The sequence below is a fragment of the Theropithecus gelada genome, chromosome 17, assembly GCF_003255815.1.
Source record: "Theropithecus gelada isolate Dixy chromosome 17, Tgel_1.0, whole genome shotgun sequence".
NCBI classification, from domain to species: domain Eukaryota; kingdom Metazoa; phylum Chordata; class Mammalia; order Primates; family Cercopithecidae; genus Theropithecus; species Theropithecus gelada.
In genome coordinates, this window is record NC_037685.1 from 30865513 (window position 1) to 30893467 (window position 27955).

The window sequence follows — 27955 nt, forward strand, 5'->3', positions numbered from 1 at the left end:
AGAGATATTAAGGTAATAGCTGGCAATGAGAAATAATTTTTTAAAGAAATCAACATTTATTTATTTATTATACTTTAAGTTCTGAGGTGCATATGCAGAACATGCAGTTTTGTTACATAGGTATACACGTGTCATGAGAACAGCTATTGATGACTAACTGGACAAGGGCAATAAAAGTTCTAAGACTTTAAGTCCAGATGCTTAGTAAATATACAAAAGAAGGAGGTTCCTAATATACAAAAGAAGGAGGTCAGAAAGATGCTGAAACCATAGAGGGAAATAATTGGCAAATACAGATCCAGGTTTATATGTTATACATTGAAAAAGAGATAGAATCTCTGGTAAGAAATATTTGCTTCAGCAACAATTCTCAAAGTGGTCTGGGGTTCCGGAAACTTCAGAGTGTTTGTGAGATCAAAACTGTTTCATAATACTATGAAGTCATGGTTTACCTTTTCCTCTGTATTTGCATTTGCATTTATAGTACAAAAGCAATGGTGAGCAAAACTGCTGGGGTTTTAGCACAAATTAAATTGGTGGCATCAAACCGTACTCTTAATCGTAATCACTGTATGTTTTACCTCCACAAACTCACATTTTTAAAGGCCATTGCATTTTAGAAGGTCCGGATAAAACAGCAAAAATTATTGACTGTTAAATATAAACTCTCAATTACACATATATTTCATGTTCTATGTCATGAAATGATAAGATTGCATAAAGCAAGTGTTCTGCGTACCAAAGTGTAATGGCTCTCTCAATGAAAGATACTTTTGCAATTGAGTTGCAAGCTGAATTAGCCACATTTTTTTTTTCTGAATACCATTTTTTATTTTTCATGAACAAAGTGATTGACAGGCATGCTATGGTAATTCAGACTTGAGTATTTGGCTAAAGTTTTCTTAAAATTGAACAAAATGAGTCTGTAGCTTCAAGGAAAACAATGTACTGTATTTGCTGCTAGCAATTATATTTGAGCTTTAAGAGAAAATTGGAAATTTAGAAAACTTACATTCATCCCCATGACCTTGACAGTTTCCAGTACTTAAAAATGTGATGAGGCTGGGCATGGTGGCTCACGCCTGTAATCCCAGCACTTTGGGAGGCCAAGGAGGGTAGATCATGAGGTCAGGAGTTCTAGACCAGCTTGGCCAACATGGTGAAACCTCATCTCTACTAAAAATACAAAAATTAGCCAGGCATGGAGGCACCTGCCTATAATCCCAGCTACTCGGGGAACTGAGGCAGGAGAATCACTTGAACCGGGGAGGTGGAGGTTGCAGTGAGCCGAGATCACAACACTGTACTCCAGCCTGGGCAACAGAGCAAGACTCCGTCTCCAAAAAAAAAGAGTGATGAAATGTGTCAAAGTTGGGAAAATCTGCATAACTTGTGAACTAACATGTCAATGCATGGATTACAATGTCTTGAATGGGTAAGAGAACCATTCGTAATAAAAGACTGACCAAAGGGTTAACAGATTATGAAAAGTACTTTGGTATGCTTTTAGATTCCGTATTACACTTAAACTTGAAGAAACAATCGCTTGTCATGTTTTGGTGTAATATCAAAGAACAATGTTAACAATGATCTGGAAAGTCTATTAAATTAAAAGGCTGCCTTTGTCACCTGCATCTGTGTGAGGCTGGATTTTCTTCATATACCTTGACCAAAACAAGATGCTGTTCACAGATTGAAGTCAGAAATAGATGTGAGAATATAGCTCTTTTCTATTAAGCGAGACAATAATGAAATTTGCAATGATGTAGAACAATGATATTCTTCACACTAACATTTTTTGTTTTGGAAAATACAGTTCTTTTTTCTTTTTTACAAAACCAGTAATCTAGTATCATTATGTTTATTATGGTTCTCTTAATGGATTAAATGTTTTAAAATAATTATCAGTTTTTATTTTTAAAATAATACATGTGGATAATATGTATTTATGTATACATATGTAGCCCACCACAGTACAAGCTTTGGGTTTCCCAATAAATTTTTAAGAGTGTAAAGTATTCTGAGACCGAAAACTTTGGTGATTGCTGAGCTACATATGTAAATGTGAGAGCGATCACCATTGTAAAACTGGGGCTATATTTTGAACAAGATAATAAGAAACAAGAACCAAGACTTTGAACAATCTGGCCTAGGATGTAGAGGAATGAGTGAAAGAAACAAAATTTTTACCAATAAAGGGTATAAGAGAATGCATCACTAGCTTTAGAAGCTAGATTTACTAGGAGACTCTGAATGTTGAGATGAAGCCCTTGCATTTCATTAGGAAGAGGTTGGCAGAAATCTCAATACCATTTCAGTGACAGTCTGACCCAATCAACTATTCCTCTCTGCCTGCCTAGCTCTTCCATCATTTCTAGTGGGATTTCTGAAGCATCGCCAGCAGGATTTCCGCAGCATCGCCAGCAGGATTTCCTATCATCTAAATCTTTTCTCTGAGTTTAACTTTACCTTCTTGTTCTAACTAAATATTAGTTTATTTTCTCTTATATTATCTTTTGACATGGACTTTTTTTTTGCAGGGGGAAGAGTGGTAGAAGAGCAACAATATTTATTTTTTTCTCCACAGTGTATTTGGTGATAAAGATCGTAAACACTATCTTTCTTTCCCAGAGATTAGGATGCAGTTTTGCACTTCATAATTAGAAATATTAGAAAATTTTCAGCTGAGTTGACTTCAGTGCAACACAGAGATTTCTCTTTATATTTGCCATATTTATACTATTAATTGATTTTCAAAAAAGAATAATTTCAATAGCTAATTTGGTTTATCATACAGAATCTCTTAATATGCTAAGTTAACAGTGAAATGTTTGCATTTTGTTCAATTATATAGATAAAGTTTTGTCTTGTTTTATTTTGTTTCTGTGTACATCTATCCCAAATGGCCCTTCTCAGCTATTTTATATAGGGTGTCAGATTATTTAAAAAATGATAGTATATCATATGGTTCAGAACCCAGAATCTGGAAACAAATACTCAGGGTTCAAATCCAGGCTCTGCTACTTTCTGTGTAAACCTTGATCAAATCACTTACGCTCTCAGTGCTTCAACTTGATCATCTGCAAAGTAGGAATGATTAATAATATCATGTGTGCTATGTTTACTAATATACACAGTATTGTTATGGTTGTTGCACTAGTAAGAGTACCCACATCATGAGTTGGAGAATTAAGTACATTAATTTTCCAAAAGAACTTAATGAATCATCTAGCTCATGGCAAGTACATGACACAAGTTAGGGATTATTATTATCATTCCTTCATGATTTTTCAGCACATTCTACCTTTAGGCACTATGCAAGTAGGTAGCATGTACAAATTCATTGAATTCTCACAGCTGTTCTATGAGATAGGTGCCATTATTATACCTGTTTTCTGATGAGAGTAAGTGAGGGGCAAGGAAGTCAGGAAATTTACACTGATGGGACTAGCATCTAATTATGGGGCATTTGAACCGAAGCCTATCAGAATGTACAGAGGCCGCTATTGGGAAAAAGTTTGGGAGATAGAAAGATGAATAGGAGGACACGATTCCTGCCTCAACAGATTTCATGAACACACAGGAAAGGCAGGAGGGTACAGTCAGTTTTAGAACATTGTTCTGAGCAGTCTGTGAACATAAGAAGAGAATCACTAGTCACCATGCTGAATTTCATTTCAGTTGAATCTCACAGCTACCCTGCCTTTGGTCAGAGCAGACACGATTACATCCACTTTATTACAGACAAAATTGACACTTAGAAAGGTTAAATGGCTCACATAATCAGTACATGGGAGGCCCTGGACTACAGTCATTGTCTCCTGATATTGCAAATTAAGTGTAGAATTTTTAATTTCATTTTTTTGTCTTCTGTGATCAGTATTGTAGTAGGCTGAATATTGGGCCCCAAAGATATCAGGGACAAATCCCTGGAATCTTTGAGTTGTTGCTTACATGGAGAAAAAAGAAAAAAAAAAAAGTCTTTGCATATGTGCTTGAATGGAGGATCACGAGATGGGGTGATTATCCTGAATTATCTGGGTGGGTCCTAATAGTCACATGAATCTTTAAAAGAGAGTCCTAGGGAGATTTCACACATGCACACACGCAGAAAACAATGTGAGATTAGAGTGATGTGGATATAAGCCAAGGAGTGCCAAGAAATGGCAGCAGCCACCAGCAGCTGGAAAAAGAAAGGAATGAATTCTCTTCCAGAACCTCCAGAGGCAGGTGCAGCCCAGACCACAGCTTGATTTCAGCCTAGCGACACTGCTTTTGGATGCCTGGCATCTAGAACTGAGAAGGCATAAATTTCTGTTATTTAGGTTGGGAAATTATTAGTAATTTGTTACAGCAGCAACAGGAAACAAACAGGATCGTCCTCTTTGGTTGGGGGTGCTGTGCTCCTGGATCCACATTTTTGTTCCTATACTCCCCCAGCAAATCCCCTTTGCCTGGCAGAAGATTCACTGCCTGTCCAGCTTCCATGCTACCATTTACCAGACTTCTGGTCGTGTTCCCTAGCAATTCAACATTTTGTTACCTGACTCACACTCTTTCTCTTGACTTCACTTGACATTATTCTTGGCAACTGCAACATCTACTTATTTATCCAATATTTTAGTCTCTGTCAATGCCCTAGATCACATCCTTTTGCTTACTCAAGGAATTTCCTCCTGCAATTCCATCCTGCCTGCTCAGTCATCAATGTATTCCTATCCATATGTGAATATGCAGTAAATTCTCCTTCCTCAAGCAAGCAAAAACCTTTGACCTCATAGCCCACTCCAGTGCCTGCCTTGGTTTTCTGCTTCCATTAGAGCAAACATTTGCAAGAAGTTGCCTATAATGTTGCCTCAGTTCTTGTTCTTTTCTGCTCACATTCTGCTGAGGCAGCTGTTATCAAGGTTGCTAAGGGCTTCTCTGTCATCAGTTCCCATGGTCAATTATTCCTCATCTCAGTTGCCCTTTTAATAGCATTTGATATGATAGATTACTTTCTTCTGCTTGCATTATTTTCTTCCCTTGATTTCTGGGACACTCCATTTTCCTGATTTTCTTTTTACTTCTTTGACTTCTTATTCTCATTCTTCTTACTGGTTACTCTTCTTTTCCTGAATCTCTCCACTCTTCCCTATCTTTTCCCCTTCAGTTATTTCATCCAGTACCATGACTGTATTCTCCATAACAGTCACTTTCAGATTTATATCAACAACCTCAACTTTTCCTGAGACTCCCATTATATCTAATTGTATATTGATACATTTTATTTGATTTTCTAATTGGTAATATGTCCAAAACAAAACCTTTAATTTTCAAACCCACCACACACAAACACGGAGCCTGCATACTCTTGCCTATCTTAGTTAATGGTACCACTATGCATCCAGATACTGAGGCCCAGTCTTCAGATTTATTCTTCATTTATCCATTTCCTATACATCTCCCTCCAAACAACCACAAGTTATTTTGCCTATGATTTAGTACATACGGCCAATCTGATCACTGATTGCAGCATACACCTCCACCAATACCACAGTACGACAGCCCAATGACTATCACCCATACTGTTAGCACAGCCTTTAACCTGGGCTTTCTACTTTCACTCTTACACCCGCTCAGCAGTCCATGCTCCATATGTCAGCCACTGTTATCCTTTAAGACATGAACAGCATCACATTTCTCCATATTTAAAATTCCCCAGTGCTTCACATTCCACATATAAATTCGAATCCCCTTACCATGATCTGTGGGGCCATCTGAAATCTGTCCTCTGCCTACTTCTCTGACCTTTCTCTCCTCTCACTCACTGAGCTCCACTCACATTGACTTTCCTCTGTTTTTGCATAGTCAACAACCTTCTTTGCACCTCATAACCTTGCACTCTACCTTCTCTGAGCATCCTAACCACTCATCTTTTCATAGCTGGCTCTTTTTCATCACCGAGGCCTCCGCTCAAATGTTGCTTCCTCAGAGAGGGTTTTCCAGCTCACTCTATCTAAAATGGCCAATCTCAGCCTGGGCAATGTAGAGACACTGTCTCTACAAACAAACAAACAGACCAAAATTAGCTGACCATGGTGGTGGTGCATGTCTGTGGTCCCAGAGACTTGGGAGGCTGAAGTTGGGGAGTCTCTGGAGCCTAGGCAGTTGAGGCTGCAGTGAGCCGAGATTATGCCAATGCACTCTAGTCTGGGCAACAGAATGAGACCTTGTCTCAGAGTAAAATAAAATAGCCAATCTGTAGAAAATCACTTTGCCCAAACCAGTTTGTCCAAATCAATGTTTTAATTAGCAAATGATCAAATATTGCTTACAGTTTGGATGTATTTGGTAAACTCAGAAAGTTTCCTATTGAGAATAAGATGAAGAACTTGCTTTTGATTGTCTTTTGGTCAATTGATTATAAGCAAATTGATCTTTAGAAAACAGCGCTCTTCCCTTTTCATCCCCTACCCTCTTTTTTCCCTCTGTAATAGCTAACATAACAATAAATCATTTATATATCTGTTTGCTTTTATACTTCATCTTCTATTCTGTAGATTCTAAGCTTTGTAAGGACAGAAACTTGTATGGCTTATTCAGTTTTAGCTTCAAAGTCTAAAACAGGTGCTCAAAATATATTGGTTGAATGGATGAATGAAAGAATGAGTATCAAAAGAAACTAGATTTGAATACACTTTAGGGAATGGACAGTGTGCCAATGAAAGCCAAAAATATAGAACATCTCATTCTCTTGAGATTTCAAATAGAGAAAATGTATGAGTTAGCAGAATGAAAGCTTTTGTTTATTTAAATAAAGAAGAACCATGTTTTCATGTATGAATTAACTAAAACACCCAAAGAAAAAGAGGAAGGAGAACCACCAATAAAGGATATTGGTTTACTTGTTCTGTATAAAAACATAAAGTTGTGAGTAAGAAACTCTTCTGTATAGCTCCTTTGTAGTTCTAGATTGTGTTTCTGAGCTTAAAGATAAAAATTTGATTTAAAATCTTCACCCCACAATAATTCATGAAACAATCAGTGATCAGTTGTTTGAAACTGATTGTATCGTTACACAAGTGCTTAATCGAATTTAAATTTCTGCTAAAATCAAGTTGATTTTCAGAACATAAATAATTGTAAAATAATATTAGAAATAAATGTGAAGCACCATGAAGGCCAAATTAATGAGGAGGGAAATGAGGGAGGAAGAAAGTTAAGAGGGCATTTTTCCATGCAGTGCTTATCCTAGAAGATTAGATTAATTACCAAAATGCTAATTCTTGATGATACAGATTAATATCCCACTCACTATTTATTTATATAGATGACTGATTTCTGGAGAATTATAAATCATACTGCATAACATTTGAAAATGTCATTAAATTAATATTCTAAGAAACTTTGCACATTTTACTTTTTGGAAAAAAAATGAGGCAATATGCAAATATAAGGGGAAAATTCACTATAAACACTTCCAGTGTGGAGAATTAGGTAGTTGCTTCTTTTATTTAAATATACATATCTTCAAGTGGCTATAATAGTCTTCTGAAAATCAAAAGAATTATTACTATTAAAATTATTCAGAAGTACTTTTTTTTAGGAAAAAGGAAATGAAATTAAAATTCATTGTAACGTGTGTGATAAAAACTGGTTATAAAATTACTTTTAAAATGATCTACCTACCTATTAATCTATCTGTATAATTTAATACAGAGGGATACATGATTTCAGGCACCGAGTAACTCTAAAGTAGCAGAGTAGTAATGAATTATCCATTGCAATAACATAACGTGTGACTTGAGAGTTGTAATGCACAAAATGCAAATTTGCTCTGAAAATTTCTCTTCAACCAGATATAATTTGTAAAATCATCTGATATTCTATGGTTGATATGATTTAATATTTTAAAATCTATTTCATTGCTATATTTGAGCATATCTGTGGCCTCAAATTATAGTTGAAATTTCAAATTTTTTAAATTAAAACATTCATATATCAAAAATAAAAAACATTAAAAGGGTCATAAAATATAAGTTCATGTCATGCCAGAGAGGTTATTATAACAGTTATTCATAATCATTGCTTTTAAAAATCAACTTTATCTTTAAACTAATAAAATCCTTGTGACTGTTAGGTTTCTCGCATTACAAAAAGCCACCTGCATATGAATCTTCACTGATTTTGAAATTTTTCACATTTAATTTTAAATCGATATCACTTGATTTTATCTCTACCAGTTTTATTTAAAGTTAAATCCTTCATTTGTGTAAGTAATCATTTGTGTGTATAATAAAATATCTCTAAAAGGAATGTGGGCTAGAAACAGTTAAAGTTTTCAGTCTTAGGTGTTTTGACATTAAATTAAGATTAACGAAATGTTAATGTTGAAAATGGAAATAGATGCAGATAAACTTCATGCATTCCAAATCCAGTTTTTAGCGAGATAACACATAAATGACTTTATGTGTAGATAAATTAATTTTCCCATAAGACTGGGAGAAATTACATTCTATATTTAAACAGTAATTAGATTGCACTTGCAGCCTTTAATTCAATCTACCACTCAGGTATTATAAGGAAAATTGGAAGTTATTCTTTCTTGATAGACTTGTTCTGATTTCACTGGAAAGAAGAGCTTATTGAAATTCTCAATGAAAAACACAAAAGGATAGTTTTTATTCCTAATCTGTTTCTTAAATTCCTTAAGCAAGACTGGAAAATGTTTATTTTCAATGTGTGCTACGATTTTTAATGCTTGAATACAAAGCTACTACTTATATAGCTTTGATGAGAGGTATTTTTATGTATTATAACTTTGTAATGAAAGAAACTGTAGTTTCTCTTTCATAATTAAGTAGATGTGATGAATTGTTCAGCAGCTAACCTATCTTGGATTTATAAACAATTATTTTATATGTCTATTATATTTTTGGACAACAGCACATATTTTGTTACTTGACAATTATTTTGAAAGTTTAAATTCTTGCTAATATCAAAATGTTAATTCAGTAAAATGGAAATATTCAACTCCTTGGTAAACGTGGTATAAGAACAAAGTAATAGTTTTACAAATTCAAAGTTAATACAAACAAGTAGATATAGTAAATTCAATTTCTGATTTTACCAATTTTAATAAAAAATTAGCACAAAATTATTCAATGGCTTAGCTCCTAGATTGTACACTTTTGATAGGTGTTTACATATTAAAATTTTATGAAGTGATTAGGACAGAAAATTTCAAAATATGTTTGTCCCTAAGCATTGAATAATCAATTATGTATAGACTGATAGTTTACAGTTTTTTATTGGTTGGATTTAAGAAATATATGTGATCACAAATATATAAAAATATGTACATTACATATATTTAGGTAATTCAGTTAACTGTAATATTTCAATATCGGATTTAATACATATTGAAAGCCCCCCAATTTTTTAATATTGTGGTAAGTTAATAGCATGGTGAAAAACTAATGCAATATATTACTTAAATAAAATCTATATTGTGTTCAGATATTCAGGAAATAAACAGAATATTGACACTGTTGTGCACCACTGAAGTACAGAGATTTGTTTGGAGAAATACATCATTAGACAATTTCACCATTGTGCAAATATAACAGAGTATACTTAGACAGATCTAGACCTTACAGTCTGCCACACACCTAGGCTATATGGTATAGGTTCATTGCTCCTAGGCTACAAACCAGTATGACATGTTACTATAATACTCTAGGTGTTTGTAATGCAGTGGTAAATCTTTGTGTATCGAAGCATATTTAAACATAGAAAAGATACAGTAAAAGGATGGTATAGAATGAGCCTGTAATCCTAGCACTGTGGGAGGTCAAAGTGAGCAGATACCTTGAGGCCAGGAGTTTGGGACCAGCCGGGGCAACATAGCGAGACCCCATCTCAACAAAAAATTAATAAAAAATAAAAATTAGCCTGGCATGGTGGTACACACCTGTAGTCCCAGCTACTTGGGAAGTTGAGGCAGGAGGGTTGCTTTGAGCACAGAAAGTTTAGGCTACAGGGAGCTATGATCCTGGCATAGCACTGCAGCTTGGGTGATGGAGCAAGATGTTGTCACAAAAAATCGTATATAAAAATACATATATTCTCAGCAAACTATCGCAAGAACAGAAAACCAAACACCACATGTTCTCACTCATAGGTGGAAATTGAACAATGAGATCGCTTGGACACAAGGAAGGGGAACATCACACATCAGGGCCTATTGTGGGGAGGGGGGAGGGGGAGGGATAGCAATAGGAGATATACCTAACGTAAATGACGAGTTAATGGGTGCAGCACACCAACATGGCACAAGTGTACATATGTAACAAACCAGCACGTTGTGCACATGTACCCTAGAACTTAAAGTATTATATATATATATGTAAAATTATGGTATAAAATGCCATAAAATTATAGTATAAAATTTTTTTAAAAAAAACGTACACCTGTATAGGGCACATAACATGAGTGGAGCTTGCGAGACTAGAAGTTGCTCTAGGTAAGTCAGTAAGTGAGCAGTGAGTGAATATGAAAGCTTAGGACATTACTGTACACTATTATAGACTGTACAAATGCTGTATACTTAGGCTACATTAAATTTATTTTAAAAATCTTTCTTCAATAACAAATTAACCTTAGCTTACAGTAGTTTATAAAGTTTACTTTATAAACTTCAATTTTTAAAAAACTTTTTGACTTTTTGTAGTAACATTTAGCTTAAAACACAAACTCATTGTACAAAAATGTTTTCTTTATATCTTTACTCTATAAGCTTGTTTTTCTATTTTTAAATACTTATTTATTGTTTTACTTTTTCAACTTTTTTGTTAAAAGCTAAGACACAAACACACACATTAGCCTAGGCCTACATAGGGTCAGGATCATCAATATCACCGTCTTCCCCCTCCACATCTTGTTGTTCTGGAAGGGCTTCAGGGACAATAACAGGCATGTAGATGTCATCTCCTGTGATAACAATGCCTTCCTCTCCTATGATAACAATACCTTCCTCTGGAAGACCTCACTTAGGTAGCTTTATGGTTAACTTAAAAAAAATCAATAGATGGAATACACTCTAAAATAACAATAAAAAAATAGTATGGTAAACACCCAGGGACAAAGTTGTTTATTATCATCATCAAATATTATGTACTGTACATAATTGTATGTGCTAGACTTTTATATGACTGACAATCTGGTATTTTTGTTTATGCCAGCATCACCACAAACATGTAATACGTTGGACTATCATGTTATGATGGCTATGATGTCACTAAGTTATAGGAATTTTTCAGCTCCATTATTATCTTATCGGACCAATGTCATATATACAGTTAGTCATTCACCAAAACATCATTACAAGGCACATGACTGTATTTGATAACATATAATCTCTCCTTCAAAGGGTAGTAAAGTCAATACACAGTTTATGAAAGCTAAAATTTTAATGCATGTGGTATTAGGGAAATTTTTAAAATTTCACTGTAATATGATTCCTGAAGTTATTATCAAGTTCTTTTTGGTTGTTTTGTTTTAAAGATAAAATTGAATCAGAGAGAAACTACTCTAAAATCAAACAAAAACTGTCAAATTTGTTCAGAAATGTATTTTTAATTACAAACTCAAAGAGTAATCAGATTAGTTTGTTGCTAATAATACACAGTGGCCTTAAAAGAGAAATAATGATATTTGAAAGTGCTCTACTCATTTTTATTTTGAATGGAAACTCCTAAATATTAAATATATTCTCTTCAACGTTGCTTTTACAATATAAATTACTTTGTAAAACATACCCATTAGGGCTACTTAAAGATAAACTCCATATTTTCCTAAATCATTATGTTATAAATTAATTGGGCTGAAATTTATAAAAAATATTTTATTCTTGTCTTAAAATTGCACAGGTAAGCATCATTTAGAGTTGGCAGAAATCTGATGGAACATCAGTATTGCCTGATTCAGCCACGCTCAACCTTTATTCCACTAAGAATAACATGGCAATTGTCAGTTACATGAACGCATAGCACGTATCTTAGAAACCTAGGTGGAAAGCATTTAAGAATGCCTATGATACAGGGTATCTTTGAATCTATCCTTATTTTATCTTTAACAAATTAAATAATTTTAAAACATTGTGATGTAACCATTATTGGTAAATAAAATTATTTGTGACCTACTTGGCAATTCATAGCCACACACAAACTGCTCAGAAAAATGACCTATTTTAAGGAGAAACATACAGGCTTAGCAGCTTTATTGTAGTTCAAGCCACAAAGATTCAATTCCGTTTTCACACTTTGTCCTGTGGGTCTGTGAAAGCAGAGTGTAGTGGCTGAGATTGCAGCTGTGGGTCAGGTTATCATAGTGGAATGCTTGCTGAACAACTCTGTAAGAGCAGAGAGAATGTTTTGCACATATTTGCAAACGCAATGTTTCAAAAACTGGCCAGGTTAAAAGAATCACCTGGGCTGCTTGTTAAATATAGATTCCTGAACCAAGACGAACCTACTGAGTTAGAATTTCAAATGCAGAGACCTGACAATCCGTACTTTTTCCCCATGAAGCTCAGGGGATCAGGCCATTTGGGGAAACCTGGCATTAATGCTGACTGATATGATAGAGCTGCTAATCTCAATTGAAGCCTTCTCATTATCATCCCATTTTCGTTCTTTCATATTTTTATTGAGGAGCTAGTTACTAGCGATGCACAGATAACACATGAGCTCTACCTAACAATTTATACAGGACTCTGTTGAAACAGAATTGCAATTACTTTTGAAAGCTGTTACCTTTGATTGCAGGGTAGATGCACCTTGATATATCACACTAAAGCCTGGAACTCAATGTGCATTAAATCAGTGTCAGAATTCATGATATTGTATTATTATTTATTTGTACTTGTACTCTATGGCATATTCATGACACAGTTCTCCTTCATTAGTAGCTCTCTCTGCACCTCTGCATTTTGTTATTCCATTTTGTTGTTTCCTACTCTTCTTCCATCTATTTTTGTAATATACTCAAACAGTGTTTTGATTACTAAGTTATTGCATGATCTTTTACAACCTAATTAAAAGTGACTATAGGATTGGGACTATAGGAGATAATTTTATTGAATATATTTTATTATTATATATTGAAACAGTCCAGTGTCCTTGTTTAGGCTAATTATGAAATGTAATTACTAATATATCCAAGGTGTTTAGTGTTGCTTAATGCCTCATTTTGATGTACCATTTTGACTTGTTAATTATTCCAACTTTCTTTTTTAGATTTTCTCCCTTAATTTGTGGATAAATTATTCTTGGTTCTTTCTGTGGATAAATTGACTTGAGATCATCAGTTATTTAAGTAAGAAACAAAATATCCCACAGTAAAGTCTTTGAAGATAAGATGATAAGAAAAAGGATATGATTAATGATGTGGTCATGATAATTTATTTTCATCAAATAATAGCACTTATGGGTTTCACACTGCTTAACAAAGTGTGATAATTTATGGATACTTTGAAAATGAATGCTTTACTTTCTCTTTAGTTAGAACATGTGAGGAGGTCTTAGGATTGTCTGGTTTTCCTTTGGGAATCTAACCTCCCTTTGTAGCAACCAGTGTGTAATCTACTAGCTTTCATTCTGGAAAAGAAAAAGATTTTAAAAATTATAAAAATATAGCACAGGGTGAATTAAGTACTTAATGTGACCATCTTCTATAAATAGTGAAGTCAGATTATGAAATACATTTCTCAATGATACTTTTATCTATCATTAGTGATAGAAATGAATAGTTATGAATGACTATAGAATAAAGTAAGAAAGTATCATACATGTAACTTATTTTTTATTTCATTACTTTTTTTAAATTTTGAGACGGAGTCTTGCTCTGTCACCGAGGCTGGAGTGCAATGGTGCAATCTCAGCTCACTGCAACCTCCGCCTCCCGGGTTCAAATGATTCTCCTGTGTCAGCTTCCCGAGTAGCTGGGATTACAGGCATCTGCCACCATGCCTGGGTAATTTTTGTATTTTTAGTAGAGAGGAGGTTTCCCCATATTGGTCAGGCTGGTCTCAAACTCTTAACCTCAGGTGATCCACCTCCCTCAGCTTCCCAAAGTGCTGGAATTACAGGCGTGAGCCACCGCACCTGGTGATTTCATTACTTTTAAACAGACTTTGATTCTAGAAATATATCTCTATAAAACGTGTGTGTTGTAGGCAATGATCATTGTTGTCCGGTCATTATCCTTGGAAAGCTGAATTTAGTTGAGTAGGCTGAGAATTACAATTTAGATCCTTAGATTAGTTTTGATGAGTCATTTAATGTCTGGAGCAGATGGACAGTGTTAACATGAATACTAAATCTTCTCATCATTTACCTCTGCTTGTGTTACAGAAACCCTTGAAACTCTCATCAAACAAGCAGAAAATTATACCAGTATACTTTTTTGCAATACCTACAGGAACATGGCCTTGGAGGCTGCTGCTTCGGTTCAGGAGTTCTTCACTGATGTGGGGCTGTATTTGTTTGGTGCTGATGTTAATCCTGAAGAATTTGTAAACAGATTTTTTGACAGTCTTTTCCCTCTGGTCTACAATCACCTCATTAACCCTGGTGTGACTGACAGTTCCCTGGAATACTCAGAATGCATCCGGATGGCTCGCCGGGATGTGAGTCCATTTGGTAATATTCCTAAAAGAGCAATGGGACAGATGGGGAGGTCCCTGCTGCCCAGCCGCACCTTTCTGCAAGCACTCAATCTGGGTATTGAAGTCATCAACACCACAGACTATCTGCACTTCTCCAAAGAGTGCAGCAGAGCCCTCCTGAAGATGCAGTACTGCCCACACTGCCAGGGCCTGACGCTCAGTAAGCCTTGTATGGGATACTGCCTCAATGTCATGCGAGGCTGCCTGGCACACATGGCGGAGCTTAATCCACACTGGCATGCATATATCCGGTCACTGGAAGAACTGTCAGATGCAATGCATGGAACATACGACGTTGAACATGTGCTTCTGAACTTTCACTTGCTTGTTAACGATGCTGTGATACAGGCTCACCTCAATGGACAAAAATTATTGGAACAAGTAAGTAGGAACTCCACATTTCCAGTCTGATTTCTTGTAATTCAAAGATAGCCATGATACACTTTGGGAAATGGTAGGAGAATGTATCAATTCATATATTCAATCTAAGATTTTTTTTTATATCTTATGATAACATTTTGGTTGGCTGAAATACCACATTCTCCCCTAAGTAGAAGCCTGCTGAAAGGGTGAGTTCTGTGACATGGCAAGAGCTCAGGTTTGAAATCAGGAACAGCATAGATTTGAATCTTTAGCCTACCAGTAATTAGTTAAATGAAATTAGGTAAGTCCCTTTGGCCTCTTTGCACCTCAATTTCCTCAGTGATAAAAAAGAAATAGTAACATACAACATTTGAAGTATTCTTTTTTGGGAATATAGGCATTATGTATGCAAACTACTTAGTATGGTACTTGGTCCTCTAAAAATGGGTAGTTATTGTTAGAATTTCAAAAGTATTTCGCTTTAAAATGGAAAATGCCAGTTATATATCCCTGAAGTTAAGACTTGATAGCTTAGTGTTCAAAAGAGTTTCTCCAGAGATGCTCCAAAATCTGTCACAGTGATGGTGTGATAATTTTTGGAAATGTAGTATATACACGGTCATGGTATTTTATTCCTAGCAGACTGAAAGGTTTTTAAAACACAATCATCCAATCAAAACATATGAGAGTTTTCTATTTGTCCCACCTTACATAGAACCATTTTTCTAAATATTCACTGGCTCCCATAGTAATAGTTCTCATATGCCAGAGTAAAATAGGACAGCATGCTGATGGTTCTACTAAACATTTTCCCCTGAAATAAAATTATACTCTCCAGTGCCAACAAAAGACATCTCCTTAGGCTGACATTGATTTACCGAATTAACAAGCATTCTCATCAATTAGCTTTAAGTAGAAAATTTTAGTAAAGAGAGAGTGTCTCCACGTTGGTCAGGCTGGTCTTGAACTCTTGACCTCAGGTGATCCACCCGCCTCGGCTTCCCAAAGTGCTGGAATTACAGGCGTGAGCCACCGCGCCCGGCGATTTCATTATTTTTAAACAGACTTTGATTCAATTCCTTTAATTAATGACTGATAGAATGTGAAAAGCTTTATGTCCAAACACGTTTTTCCCTTCTCTTCCTAACCTTCAGGGACTTGCCAGGTCCTGTGTGAGCCTTTATGTTTCCTTTTTCAAATTAGAAATGACACCCCGCTTTAGGTGGATTCAGCACAGCACCATAGAGTAACGTGTTGGCTGAAGTTTAGCTCCTACTCCCTGCTTCATTCAGCTGGGTATCCCTATACAATGAACTGGATTCTCAACTTGATGTAATGGCCTGGTCTTCTTGTCTTCTCACATACTTTTATGAAAATTGTACATGGCCCAGAACCTCTGAAAGGGATACAATAAACCATCTCAAAAGGAGGTACCAATGACTGCTGTGGTTTCAAGTATTTCATTGAAAAATAAGCATTTAGATCCAGGGAACAAAATGCTCTTATTAGTAGTAGTATTTTGAGACGGAGTCTCGCTCTGTCGCCCAGGCTGGAGTGCAGTGGCCGGATCTCGGCTCACTGCAAGCTCCGCCTCCCGGGTTCACGCCATTCTCCTGCCTCAGCCTCCTGCCTAGCTGGGACTACAGGCCCCCGCCACCGCGCCTGGCTAATTTTCTGTATAGTTTTAGTAGAGACGGGGTTTCACCATGTTAGCCAGGATGGTCTGGATCTCCTGACCTCGTGATTCGCCCGCCTCAGCCTCTCAAAGTGCTGGGATTACAGGCGTGAGCCACCGCGCCCGGCCAAAATGCTCATATTATTTTATTGAGTATCTCCAAAAGGGAAAGTAAGCACAATAAATCGGAGACCAAGTCCAGATTTGATTATTAATTTGGGGCATGATAATTTAATGTCCCAGGGCCGGGACCTTCTAATATATGTAAGTGAATAGATTTTCAAGACCTTTTTTCTTACGTATTTTGGAAACCTGAAGGGCCTTTTTGTGTCCTTGAAATCTATCCTGTAGAAAATCTTCTGCATTTCCTGTTTCAAAGACTAAAATAGAAGTTTGCAATAGACAGGCAAGCTTTGAAATCCTGAATTTGCTACCCATTAGTCATGTGGGCTGGGTCAGCTTCTAAAACCCTTAAGCCTATTTGTCCTATGTGAAAAGGAAGGGAGGAATAACTTAAATGGGACAATGTTGGTCAGACTCCGACACTGGTAGGCAATTGGTACCTGAAAACCTTACCTTTTTTTCTCCTTATTCTAGGGAAGGCCCTGAGCAGACCTTGGTGAAGCAGGTGACTTTAGTATCTCAAAGTATTAGAATCAGGTTTATGTTTCCTAAAGAAGTTTTATACAAAACTTTCATGATGTAAAACTCCCTGTTGTATTTTCAAAGAGTGATCTTTTTTAAATAAATAGTCTGATTTTATATAATAAATAGTCCTATGACTATTTTGAGAAACATCATTTATTACTAATAAATTATGGATTCTTTTCTAAATAAAACAGAGCTCTCTTTTTTACTTATGGGAACAGAAGAAGAAACTGACTTTAACTTCCTTGAAAATTGAACCATTAATATTTATTTCTACCAACTTCAAAGTGACTTATAAGCTCTTTATCAAACTTTGATAACCAATTCACACATCGATGACTTTAACAAATTCAAAATAAATTACTGGAAAGCCAGCAAATAATGACTTTCTCACATTCCCAAAGAAATCTCTAAGATCTAGTACTTCCAAGTCTACTCCTCCATAAACATGTATTTTCACTTTAAAATATCTGTGGAGATACCTGATGTAGGTACCTGATGTATATATATACCATATATATATAAATACACCTGAATGTGTTGGATGAATTTCAACTGGAAAAAAGTTTAGCTTTCTGAGAAAAATCGTAAGTACCTTATATTTGGTAAATGTTTAGAGTAACAAAAGTTAATTTACAAGAGAATATTTTTTAAATTTCATAATTCTGTGATTTTATTAAGACAAAGTTTGATTTAATAAAGCAGAAGAAGAGAGGTAGCAAAGAGTAGGAATTAAAAGCACAAGTCCTAGTGTTAAATTGGATTTCACATCTGTCTCTGCCTCTTACTAGCTCTGAGTCTACGCATTTGCTTATTTTATCTCTGTTTGCTTCAGTTTCCTCTTTGGTTAGATGGGGCGATGTAATACCATAATAGTATCCTTGTGAGAATAAAATGAACTTACACACTTAATGTCTTGTGCATAGTGTTTACATTTTACCAGTTATCACTATTACATTATATTATTTAGAAATAATTCACTGATTTCTCTGATTTTTTTTCTTTTTATTTGAAATGGAGTCTCGCTCTGTTGCCAGGCATGAGTGCAGTGGCATGATCTCAGCTCACTGCAACCTCTACCTCCTGGGTTCAAGCAATTCTCCTGCCTCAGCCTCCCAAGTAGCTGGGACTACAGGTGCACGCCACTATGCCCAGATAATTTTTGTAGTTTTAGTAGAGATGGGGTTTCACCATGTTGGACAGGCTGCTTTCAAACTCCTGACCTCGTGATCTGCCCGCCCTAGCCTCCCAAAGTGCTGGGATTATAGACCTGCACCACCGCGCCCAGCCTTCTCTTATGTTTTAAATGCTCCCAAGGTAAACATTTCTTTCTTAGGAGTATAGAGCTCAAAAAATATTTTAAATAATAATTTAATTAAACAAATCCTTGTAATTTTCTTTATGAATGAGAAAAATTGATATTTTCAGAAAATATTAGATAAATTTCTAATGTATTTTTAATATTAATGGATATAGATAGATTACCCTCTTGTTAGTAAATTATTAATTCATTTGGTAAATACATACTTCATATTTTTGAAATCGTATTTCTTAATAATTACATTTAATATATTATTTCTTGCTATAATTTGACACTTTTACTAAAGGCATAAGAACATAGGCCGGGCGCGGTGGCTCAAGCCTGTAATCCCTGCACTTTGGGAGGCCAAGATGGGTGGATCACGAGGTCAGGAGATCCAGACCATTCTGGCTAACATGGTGAAACCCCGTCTCTACTAAAAAATACAAAAAACTAGCCGCGCGAGGTGGCGGGCGCCTGTAGTCCCAGCTACTCGGGAGGCTGAGGCAGGAGAATGGCGTAACCCGGGAGGCGGAGCTTGCAGTGAGCTGAGATCTGGCCGCTGCACGTCAGCCTGGGCGACAGAGCGAGACTCCGTCTAAAAAAAAAAAAAGAACATAGAGTCTGGTTTAATAACATTGTTTCAAGATGTTGTAAATGGTACACATGTTACCAGGAAACACAGCTAAATATTGATTCTATACGGTTTTAGGAAAAAAAAGTTGTTTTCTTTTCCTTTCTTTTCTTTTCTTTTTTTTTTGAGATGGAGATAAAATAAAAGAAAAGTTAAAATAGTTAAATAGTTAAAATAGCAGGATTGTTTAGGACTAAGTGCTAATTTTGTCCAATTTATTCAACGATGTGCTATATATTTTCCTAAAATATCAATGTATATGAGATTTTGCAAAAAATAAGTACTAGAGAACAAAAAAGGTTAGGGAAGAATTCTCAAAATCTCAGTCTCCAAAGTAACCTAATTAAAATACAATGCCATTGCAATTTTAGATATTTTAAATTTAGATATCTAAATGCAATACATTCTACAGTAACTATCACACATGAACTTGACAAAAGTCATGACATTTGGTTAGCGTCAGTCAATCTAGTGCAGTGTGGGAGTTTTTGAGTGATGAAGAAGAGGTGGCAGAGTGCATCACCTTCTCGGGGCCATGACACTTTCACAATCATAAGAAGGCTAATATGCCCTTTCCCTAGAAAAATAACACGCGCTGACACACAGGCACATGCAAAATATTGCATATAATTTCAGTGACTTTATAGCTCCTGTGATGCCACAGACCTGAGGGTAAGGACCCCTGAGTTAAAGAAAGGACATCCTCATTCTTAGGGTGAAATACAGTGATACCAGAGTTGGTTCCTAGAGAGGTTCAAACATGGATGAAATTATTTTGAAATTAATGTTGGATATGTAGAGTATGTTCTTTTGACTATGACTCAGATCAGAATATATAAACTTTAGACAGAGAAGAGATTGGAATGAATAAGTAGAATCTCCAGGGTTGCTCCAGTTTCTACAATATATGAAAAGCTGACAATATATTATTTCTGAAATAAAAATTGTTTTGGTGGGGGAGCTTTCATTCACATACATATTTGGACTTGGCTGCCACAAGGTGGAAGGTGGTGGCCAAAGGTTGTGTGTAAACTACCTCATAGACAAAGCCCATGGGTAGTTGGACAAAATTTCATTAAAAATACATTAGTAGTGTTGAAAGATATTATTTTTACCTTTGTCTAATTTTTGTTTAACATATGTGGTAGGTTGATCTTGAACTTGTGATTTCGTATATGGCTTTTCTGAGGAATAAGACTGGGAACTGACAAAGAAAAAGAAAAGGCATAAGAATTAAATGTGTAACAATTGAGAGGGGAAAAATACAAGCTCCTGGTGTGAAAGGCAGCTCTGAAAGAATCCAATCAAAGCGGGATGACTGATTTGTAGAAAACACTGTAAGCTAATAAAGTAGAAAAGGAAGATTCATTAGACCATAGAAAAGTTATCTAGTCCAGTTCTACATAGAGATCATTTGTAAAGGTTTTCACCCACCGACTTCTGGTCACTAAATAGTGTTAAGGAACTTCTTACTCCAGATGTGGCCATATTAAGTGTGTAGTGACAATTAATTGTTTCTATTTTTAATATGAGGATAATTTTGTTTTTTTTCAAATATGGAATGAGATGTTTTCTGATTAGAGACAAGTCGAAGGGTAATTTCATTGTGCACGGATTTTCTGTTCAGATGTCATAAATATGACCCTCTGTTGAGGTAGTTCTGTGATATTTCAGCCTCTGCTGGTAGGAATTTTCTTCACATGCCTGATTAGATCTGAATCCTTCTTATTTTGGAGATTTGACCCCTGCATGTGTGTACTGTACTAGTGGAGTGGTGATAGTGGTAGATGGAACCTCTCCTGAGGTGATTAGCCATGGTCAGGGCTAATGAAGACTCATGTACCTCATATGAGGCAAGTCCAAAATTCTTTAGGGGCAGATAACAAGTTTGAATACTTTTTGTGTCAACAGTTCATAGAACTTTGAAAATGTTGCATGATTATTTTGTGATTTTATCTTTCTGATAAGTATTGTGGTGTGAGTTACTAGAGAATAAAGACTGATAATCACAGTTATTTATTTTTACCTAATTTCCTGAGAGAAGAAAAATTATTAAATATCTTGTGAAGGTCCAAAGGTCTATAAAGCAGAATCTGAGCAAAGGCCTCCTAGAAGAGTGGTCCATCACGTTTGTGGACATCTCAAGTTGGAAAGTTTATCCCTCTGGTGAAGGATTTTATGTATGTTAAACAGTCACCCATGGTATACTAGAATGTAATGTTGTGAAGATAGGAACTAAGTCTTGGCCATCTTTGCCTTTAAGTATTTGAAGGCTATTATTCTGTCACTTTTCTTGACATGTTCTTCTTTCCAGGTTACTCACTCCCATTTAATTCTAAATGTAAAAGGGAAAAGAACCGCTTATATTCTTCCTCAGTCAAATTATGTGTCAAATGTGCATTTGCTTTTATTAAGTTATTGAGGTTTCTTTGAGCAAACAATCTCTTATCCCAATATTATGAGCTGTTTGTCTCCTGGGAATAATAAATTTTTAATAATGTCTAATGATTCTTTTGAATTTTTCTGAAATAATTTCTGATTGAATTTTATGTGAATAGGTCTTAAGGTACATTACTGATGCTTTCAGCTACTTTGAAAATCCTCCTGCTACTTTTGTGGGGTAAATGTTCTCTAAATTGATACTGCATAAACCCACGTGTAGGTCTTTCCACAATTTAATTTCTTTTTCTTAACTAGTTTTTAATTGTCAAAAATTATATGTATTTATGGTGTACAACATGATATTTTGATATATGTAAAATAATTAAAATCAAGCTAATTAAGATATCCTTCACCTCACGTACACGTTTTAGTGAGAATGTTTAAAATCTACTCTCTGAGAAATTTCAAGTGTATACTACGTTGTTATTAACTGTAGTCACAACGCTGTACAATAGATCTCCAGAACCCATTCTTCCTGTCTAATTGAAACTTCTTACTTTTTGACCAACATGTCCTCAGCCTCAGCCTTGGCAACCACCATTTTTTTTTTTCTCCTTTGAGTTTGACTTCTTTAGATTCTACATAAAAATGAGATTCATACAACATTTGTCTTTCTCTGCCTGACTTATTTCACTTAGCATAATTCCTTCTAGATTCATCCATGTTGCTACAAATGACAGAATTTCTTTCTTTTTTAAGGCTTAATATTCCACTGTGTGTGGGGGTTTGTGTGTATGTGTGTGTATTCTCTTATTCCATAGGTTCTCGCTTCACTCTGTTGATTGTTTCCTTGGCTGTGCAGAATCATATGTATATATCTCACATCTGCTTTATCTATTCCTCTGTTGATGGACACTTAGATTGATTCTGTATCTTGACTATTGTGAATAGTGCTGCAATAAACACGGGAGTTCAGACATCTCTTCCACATACTGATTTCATGTCTTTTCAGTGTATACCCAAAAGGATAATTGCTGTACCATATAGTAGCTCTATTTTTAATTTTTTGAGGAACCACCCCACTTTTCTTCGTAATAACTGTACAAATTAACATTCCTACCAATAGTGTACAGGTTTCCCCCTTTCTCCACATCCTCAGAACACTTGTTATTCTTTTGTCTTTTTAGTAATGTCCATTCTAACAGATTTGAGATAATATCCAGTTGTGGTTTTAATTTGCATTTCCCTGTTTATTCATGATATTAAACATTTAAACATATACCTCTTGGCCATTTATGTTTTCCTTGGAGAAATGTCTATTCAGGCCCTCTGCTGTGTTTAAGGTTATTTGTTTTATGTTATTGAGTGTTTGAGTTCCTTATGTATTTTGGATATGAAGCCCTTATCAGATGAATAGCTTGCAAATATTTTCCCTTATTCCGTAAATTGTGTCTTTACTCTGTTGATTGTTTCCTTGGATATGCATAGCATTTTAGCTTGAAAAAATCTCATTTGTCTATTTTTGCTCTTGTGGCCCGTACCTTTGGGGTCATATCAAAAAAATATTGCTAAGACTAATGTCAAGAACGTTTTTTCCTATGTTTTCTACTAGTACTTTTATAGTTTCAGGTCTCACGTTAGTCGAACATCAATTAACTAGAGATGCACAAATTTATTTCTGGGATCTTTATTCTGTACCAGTGGTCTACGTGTCTGTCTTTATACGTGTACCATGATATTTTGTTTATTATAACTTTTAGTATATTTTGAAGTGAGGTAGTGTGATGCCTTGTTCTTATTGCACAATATTGCTTTAGCAATTTGTAGTCTTTTGCGATTCCATACAAATTTTAGGAGTTTTTTCTCCATTTCTGTGAAAAATGTCATTGGTACTTTGATAGAGATTGCACTGAATCTATAGATGGCTTTAGGTACTGGACATTTTAATAATATTAACTCTTCTAATTCAAGAACATGGATATCATTTTACTTAAGTCCATCCTCTTTAATTTTTCATCAATTTTTACAGTTTTCAGTGTACATATCTTCAACCTCCTTTGTTAAATTTATTTTCTAAGTGATTTTTTGGTAGTTGTTGTAAATGGGATTGTTTTCTTGATTTCTTTTTCTGATAGCTTACTGTTAGTGTATGGAAGTGCTACAGATTTTATGTTTGTTTTGATTAGCAATATTAAGCATTTAAAAATATACCTGTTGGCGGCCGGGCACGGTGGCTCAAGCCTGTAATCCCAGCACTTTGGGAGGCTGAGACGGGCGGATCACGAGGTCAGGAGATCGAGACCATCCTGGCTAACACGGTGAAACCCCATCTCTATTAAATACAAAAAGACTAGCTGGGCGAGGTGGCGGGCGCCTGTAGTCCCAGCTACTTGGGAGGCTGAGGCCGGAGAATGGCGTGAACCCGGGAGGCGGAGCTTGCAGTGAGCTGAGATCCGGCCACTGCACTCCAGCCTGGGTGACAGAGCGAGACTCCGTCTCAAAAAAAAAAAAAAAAAAAATATACCTGTTGGCCATTTAATAAAATTTGTTTATTATTTCTTTACTAAATTTATTTATTATTTATCACATTTTTTTCTTGGAGTATTTAGGGTTTTCTATAAATAAGATCATGTTATCTGAAAAGAGGCAATTTAACTGTTCCTTGTTTTTTTTTTTTTTTGGATGCCTTTTATTGAGTTTTCTTGCCTTATTGCTCTGGCGAGAAATTCAAGTACTATGTTGAATAGAAGTGGCAAGAGTGGATACTCTTGTCTTCTTCCTGATCTTAGAGGGAAAGGTTTCAACTTTTCACTATTAAGTATAATGTTAGCTGTGGGATTGTGATATATGGCCCTCATTGTATTGAGATAAATTCCTTCTATAACTTATTTGTTGAGAGTTTTTATCATGAAAGAATATTGAATTTTATCAAATGCTTTTTTGTGTGTGTTTATTGAGATCACATTTTTTTGTCATTCATTCTGTTAACATGGTATATCACGTTTATGTATTTGTATATGGTGAACCATCCTTGCATCCCAGGGATAAATGTCACTGCTGTTGAGTATGGTTTGCCAGCATTTTGTGGAAGATTTTTGCATCTGTGTTCCTAAGGGATAATGATATGTAATTTTTTTTCTTTTAGTGTCCTTATCTGGCTTTTGTATCAGGGTAATGCTGGCCTTATAAAATGAATTTGGCAGTATATCTTCCTCTTTGACTTTTTAAAGAATTTGAGAAGAACTGGTATTAGTTCCTTTAAATGTTTGGCAGAATTCAACTGTGGAGCCATTCATCTGGAATTTTACATAATGGGGAATTATTTTAAAATGTTTGATTCAATTTCCTTAATCATTATTCGTCTGTTCAGATTCTTTATTTCTTCATGATTCAGTCTTGGAAGTTTGTATGTTCCTAGGCATTTTTCCATTTCTTCTAGGTTATCCAATTTGTTTGCATATACCTATTCATTTTATTCTCTTAAGATCCTTTGTATGGAATTATCTGTATATTTCTTTAAGGTCCATTTGGTCTCAAGTGTAGTTCAAATTTAATGTTTCCTTATTGATATTCTTTCTGGATGATCTAGCCATTATTGAAAGTAGAGTATTGAAATCCTCTACTCTTTGCAATACTATCGTATTGCTGTCCATTTCTTGCTTTGTATCTATTAATATGTACCTTTTTATCTAGGTGCTTCAATGCTGGGTGCATACATATTTGCAATTCTTATACACCATTTTTGAATTGATCCTTTTGTCTTTATATAATGACCTTCTTTGTCTCTTTTTACATTTTGACATAAAGTCTATTTCATCTAAGTACTAACTCTATACTCTTTTGGTTTCTATTTGCATGAAATGAATATCTTTTTCTACCCCTTCACTTTCAGTTTTTATATGACTATAGAAGGCATGACCACCCAGAGCATTCCTAGGGGATCTGGATCTGGGCTAAGCTCCCATGTTGTTGCTGCCTCTGCTGGTCATGGGGCCCCCAGGATCAGTATTACATAGAGCATCGTGGCAGTCATTGGACCTTCCATGGCTTCCAAAGCCTCTGATGAGTCACCTCAAATTGCCAGAACTCCATGGCCACAGAAAACCACAGAGTACCACTGTGAGCATCCTGCCTAAAACTTCTCAGGGCTTGAAAACCAAGGACAACTTCACTCAAGATGGAACAAGAAAAACAGTGCCTCTGAACTTTCTCCATGTCTTGACCACAAAGTCAATGGTCATATTACATGATCCTTGGCATGAGGGCTAAGCTCTGTAGGCCAGAGTGGATAGCCAGGGTCTCTGGCTATCCTAACGCCTTCCTAATTGACTCAATAAATAAGAAGGAAAATCTCTTTCCACGCCTGTAATCATTCTTGGTCAATAGTTGGGAAGTTCTACGGTGGAGGAATGCAAGTATGTAACATTAGCCATTGATCCTCTTTCTCTTTAATAAAACTTTGCATTATGTGACCTTGGAGACCTAATCTATCTAGGGATGATCAGAGAAGACTCCAGCTGTCAGTTCCTTTCTTGGTTTTGTGTCTGGATGGCTTCAGCTATGCATGGGAAGGGTGGAGTAAGAGGTGTGAGGATGGAGAAGGTTTATACTCCTCTGTTTTCATTTTTGACAACTAAGGAAGAAATAATAGGAATTTTCAAAGTCTTCACATTTCAGGAATGTGTAATCTAACTGTGGGATATTTTGTTCCACTCACATTTTTCCCCTTCTGACTGTTCACATTTATGATTCTGACTTTGTGAATCAGAAAGTCTGGCTGCTAACACCTAACTCTTCAGCAACTATCTTTTGAGACAGGTAGTACCTCCAACTTTTAAAAAATTTGGACTATTCTCCTTATTCTATTTTCAGCCACTCTCTGTGTTCATTTGGACAGTAGAATAAGCAGATGAGGCACCTTTTGTTGAAAGATTACCTAAAGAAAATGTCAGTAGAAAACATGGTAGGTTTTGCTGGAGTCTGTGTTAGGATGTGTACTAAACTCTTCAGTAACATTTGTCTGTACATTGGAGGCACAATATGGATAGTCTGATTTAGAGATGATTCAAACTCATTTCATCACATCAGCAGTAGATGTTTGATGCTGGATATCATCGTTGAGGGAGGGATTTGTGCATTTCAATGTTACCTTCAGGTTTTGGTCTAAGAATAGGAAACCTTTATTCTCTTACTTGAATGGAGAAGGACTCTAAAAACAACCCCCCCCCCCATATTTCCAAATGACATATAGTTATAATTTCCAACAATAAAGTAGTAACTGTTAAAAAAAATTACCCAAAACCTGAAGAGAAGGAAAAATATTACTTATAGTCCTCCAGTTATTTAAGGCAAGCTCCTTGAGCCATCTCTAGGTACATGTAATTTTTTTTTTCTTTTTTTTTCTTTCTTTTTTTATTTTTTATTTTTTGAGATGGACTTTTGCTTTTGTCACCCAGGCTGGAGTGCAGTGGCACAATCTTGGCTCACTGCAACCTCTGCCTCCTGAGTTCAAGCAATTCTCCTGCCTCAGCTTCCCCAGTAGCTGGAATTATAGGTGTGTGCCACCATGCCCAGTTAATTTTTGTATTTTTAGTAGAGACAGGTTTTCACCATGTTGACCAGGATGGTATTGATCTCCTGACCTCGTGATCTGTGCACCTTGGCCTCCCGAAGTGTTGGGATTACAGGGATGAGCCACTGCACCCGGCCCTAGATACATGTAATTTTTTTTTTTAAATTTACTATTTCATCACTTTACAGACCATACTAAGATCTGTAAAGTTAGATTTAATTTACAGAAGATTGATAAATAGCAAATAATTTTTGACCCATGGAGTTATAAGTGATATTTGCCTGATTGAGGAAACAAACCAAAAAGTTATTGTCAATCATCTTGTAAGTCTGACATTAATCTCGCAGTGTTTCTTCTTGTAAGGAGTATAATGCTAATCTCCGGTATTCACCTTTCAAACAGTTTTATTGTGCTGTTTGTTCCCTCATTAAGAAATTAGGCAAAAATATTTCACAACTGCTCATTACATATTTTTGAGAGTCATATTTTTAATTCTTTTTGAAATTATACTTTGACCTAACACATTGAGAAATAAAAGGTCTCAAGAAAGTATGTTGCTTATGATGGATGGGACTTTTTTGTTGGGAATTGTTAGAAACTTGAATTCATTTAACTGCTCCCCAAATAGGGCAGTAATCATTAAATCATGAGATAATTGAGCAGATGTAATA

At 35.6% G+C, this 27955-nt stretch overlaps 1 protein-coding gene across 1 annotated transcript in view; it reads left to right on the forward strand.

The window, feature by feature from the left end:
- GPC5 (glypican 5) overlaps positions 1-27955 on the forward strand; it is a 1483371-nt gene that overhangs the window by 282026 nt on the left and 1173390 nt on the right. The window contains exon 3 of the mRNA XM_025364794.1: positions 14397-15091. Coding sequence (XP_025220579.1) covers positions 14397-15091 — 695 coding nt within the window. The remainder of the gene's footprint in view (positions 1-14396; positions 15092-27955) is intronic.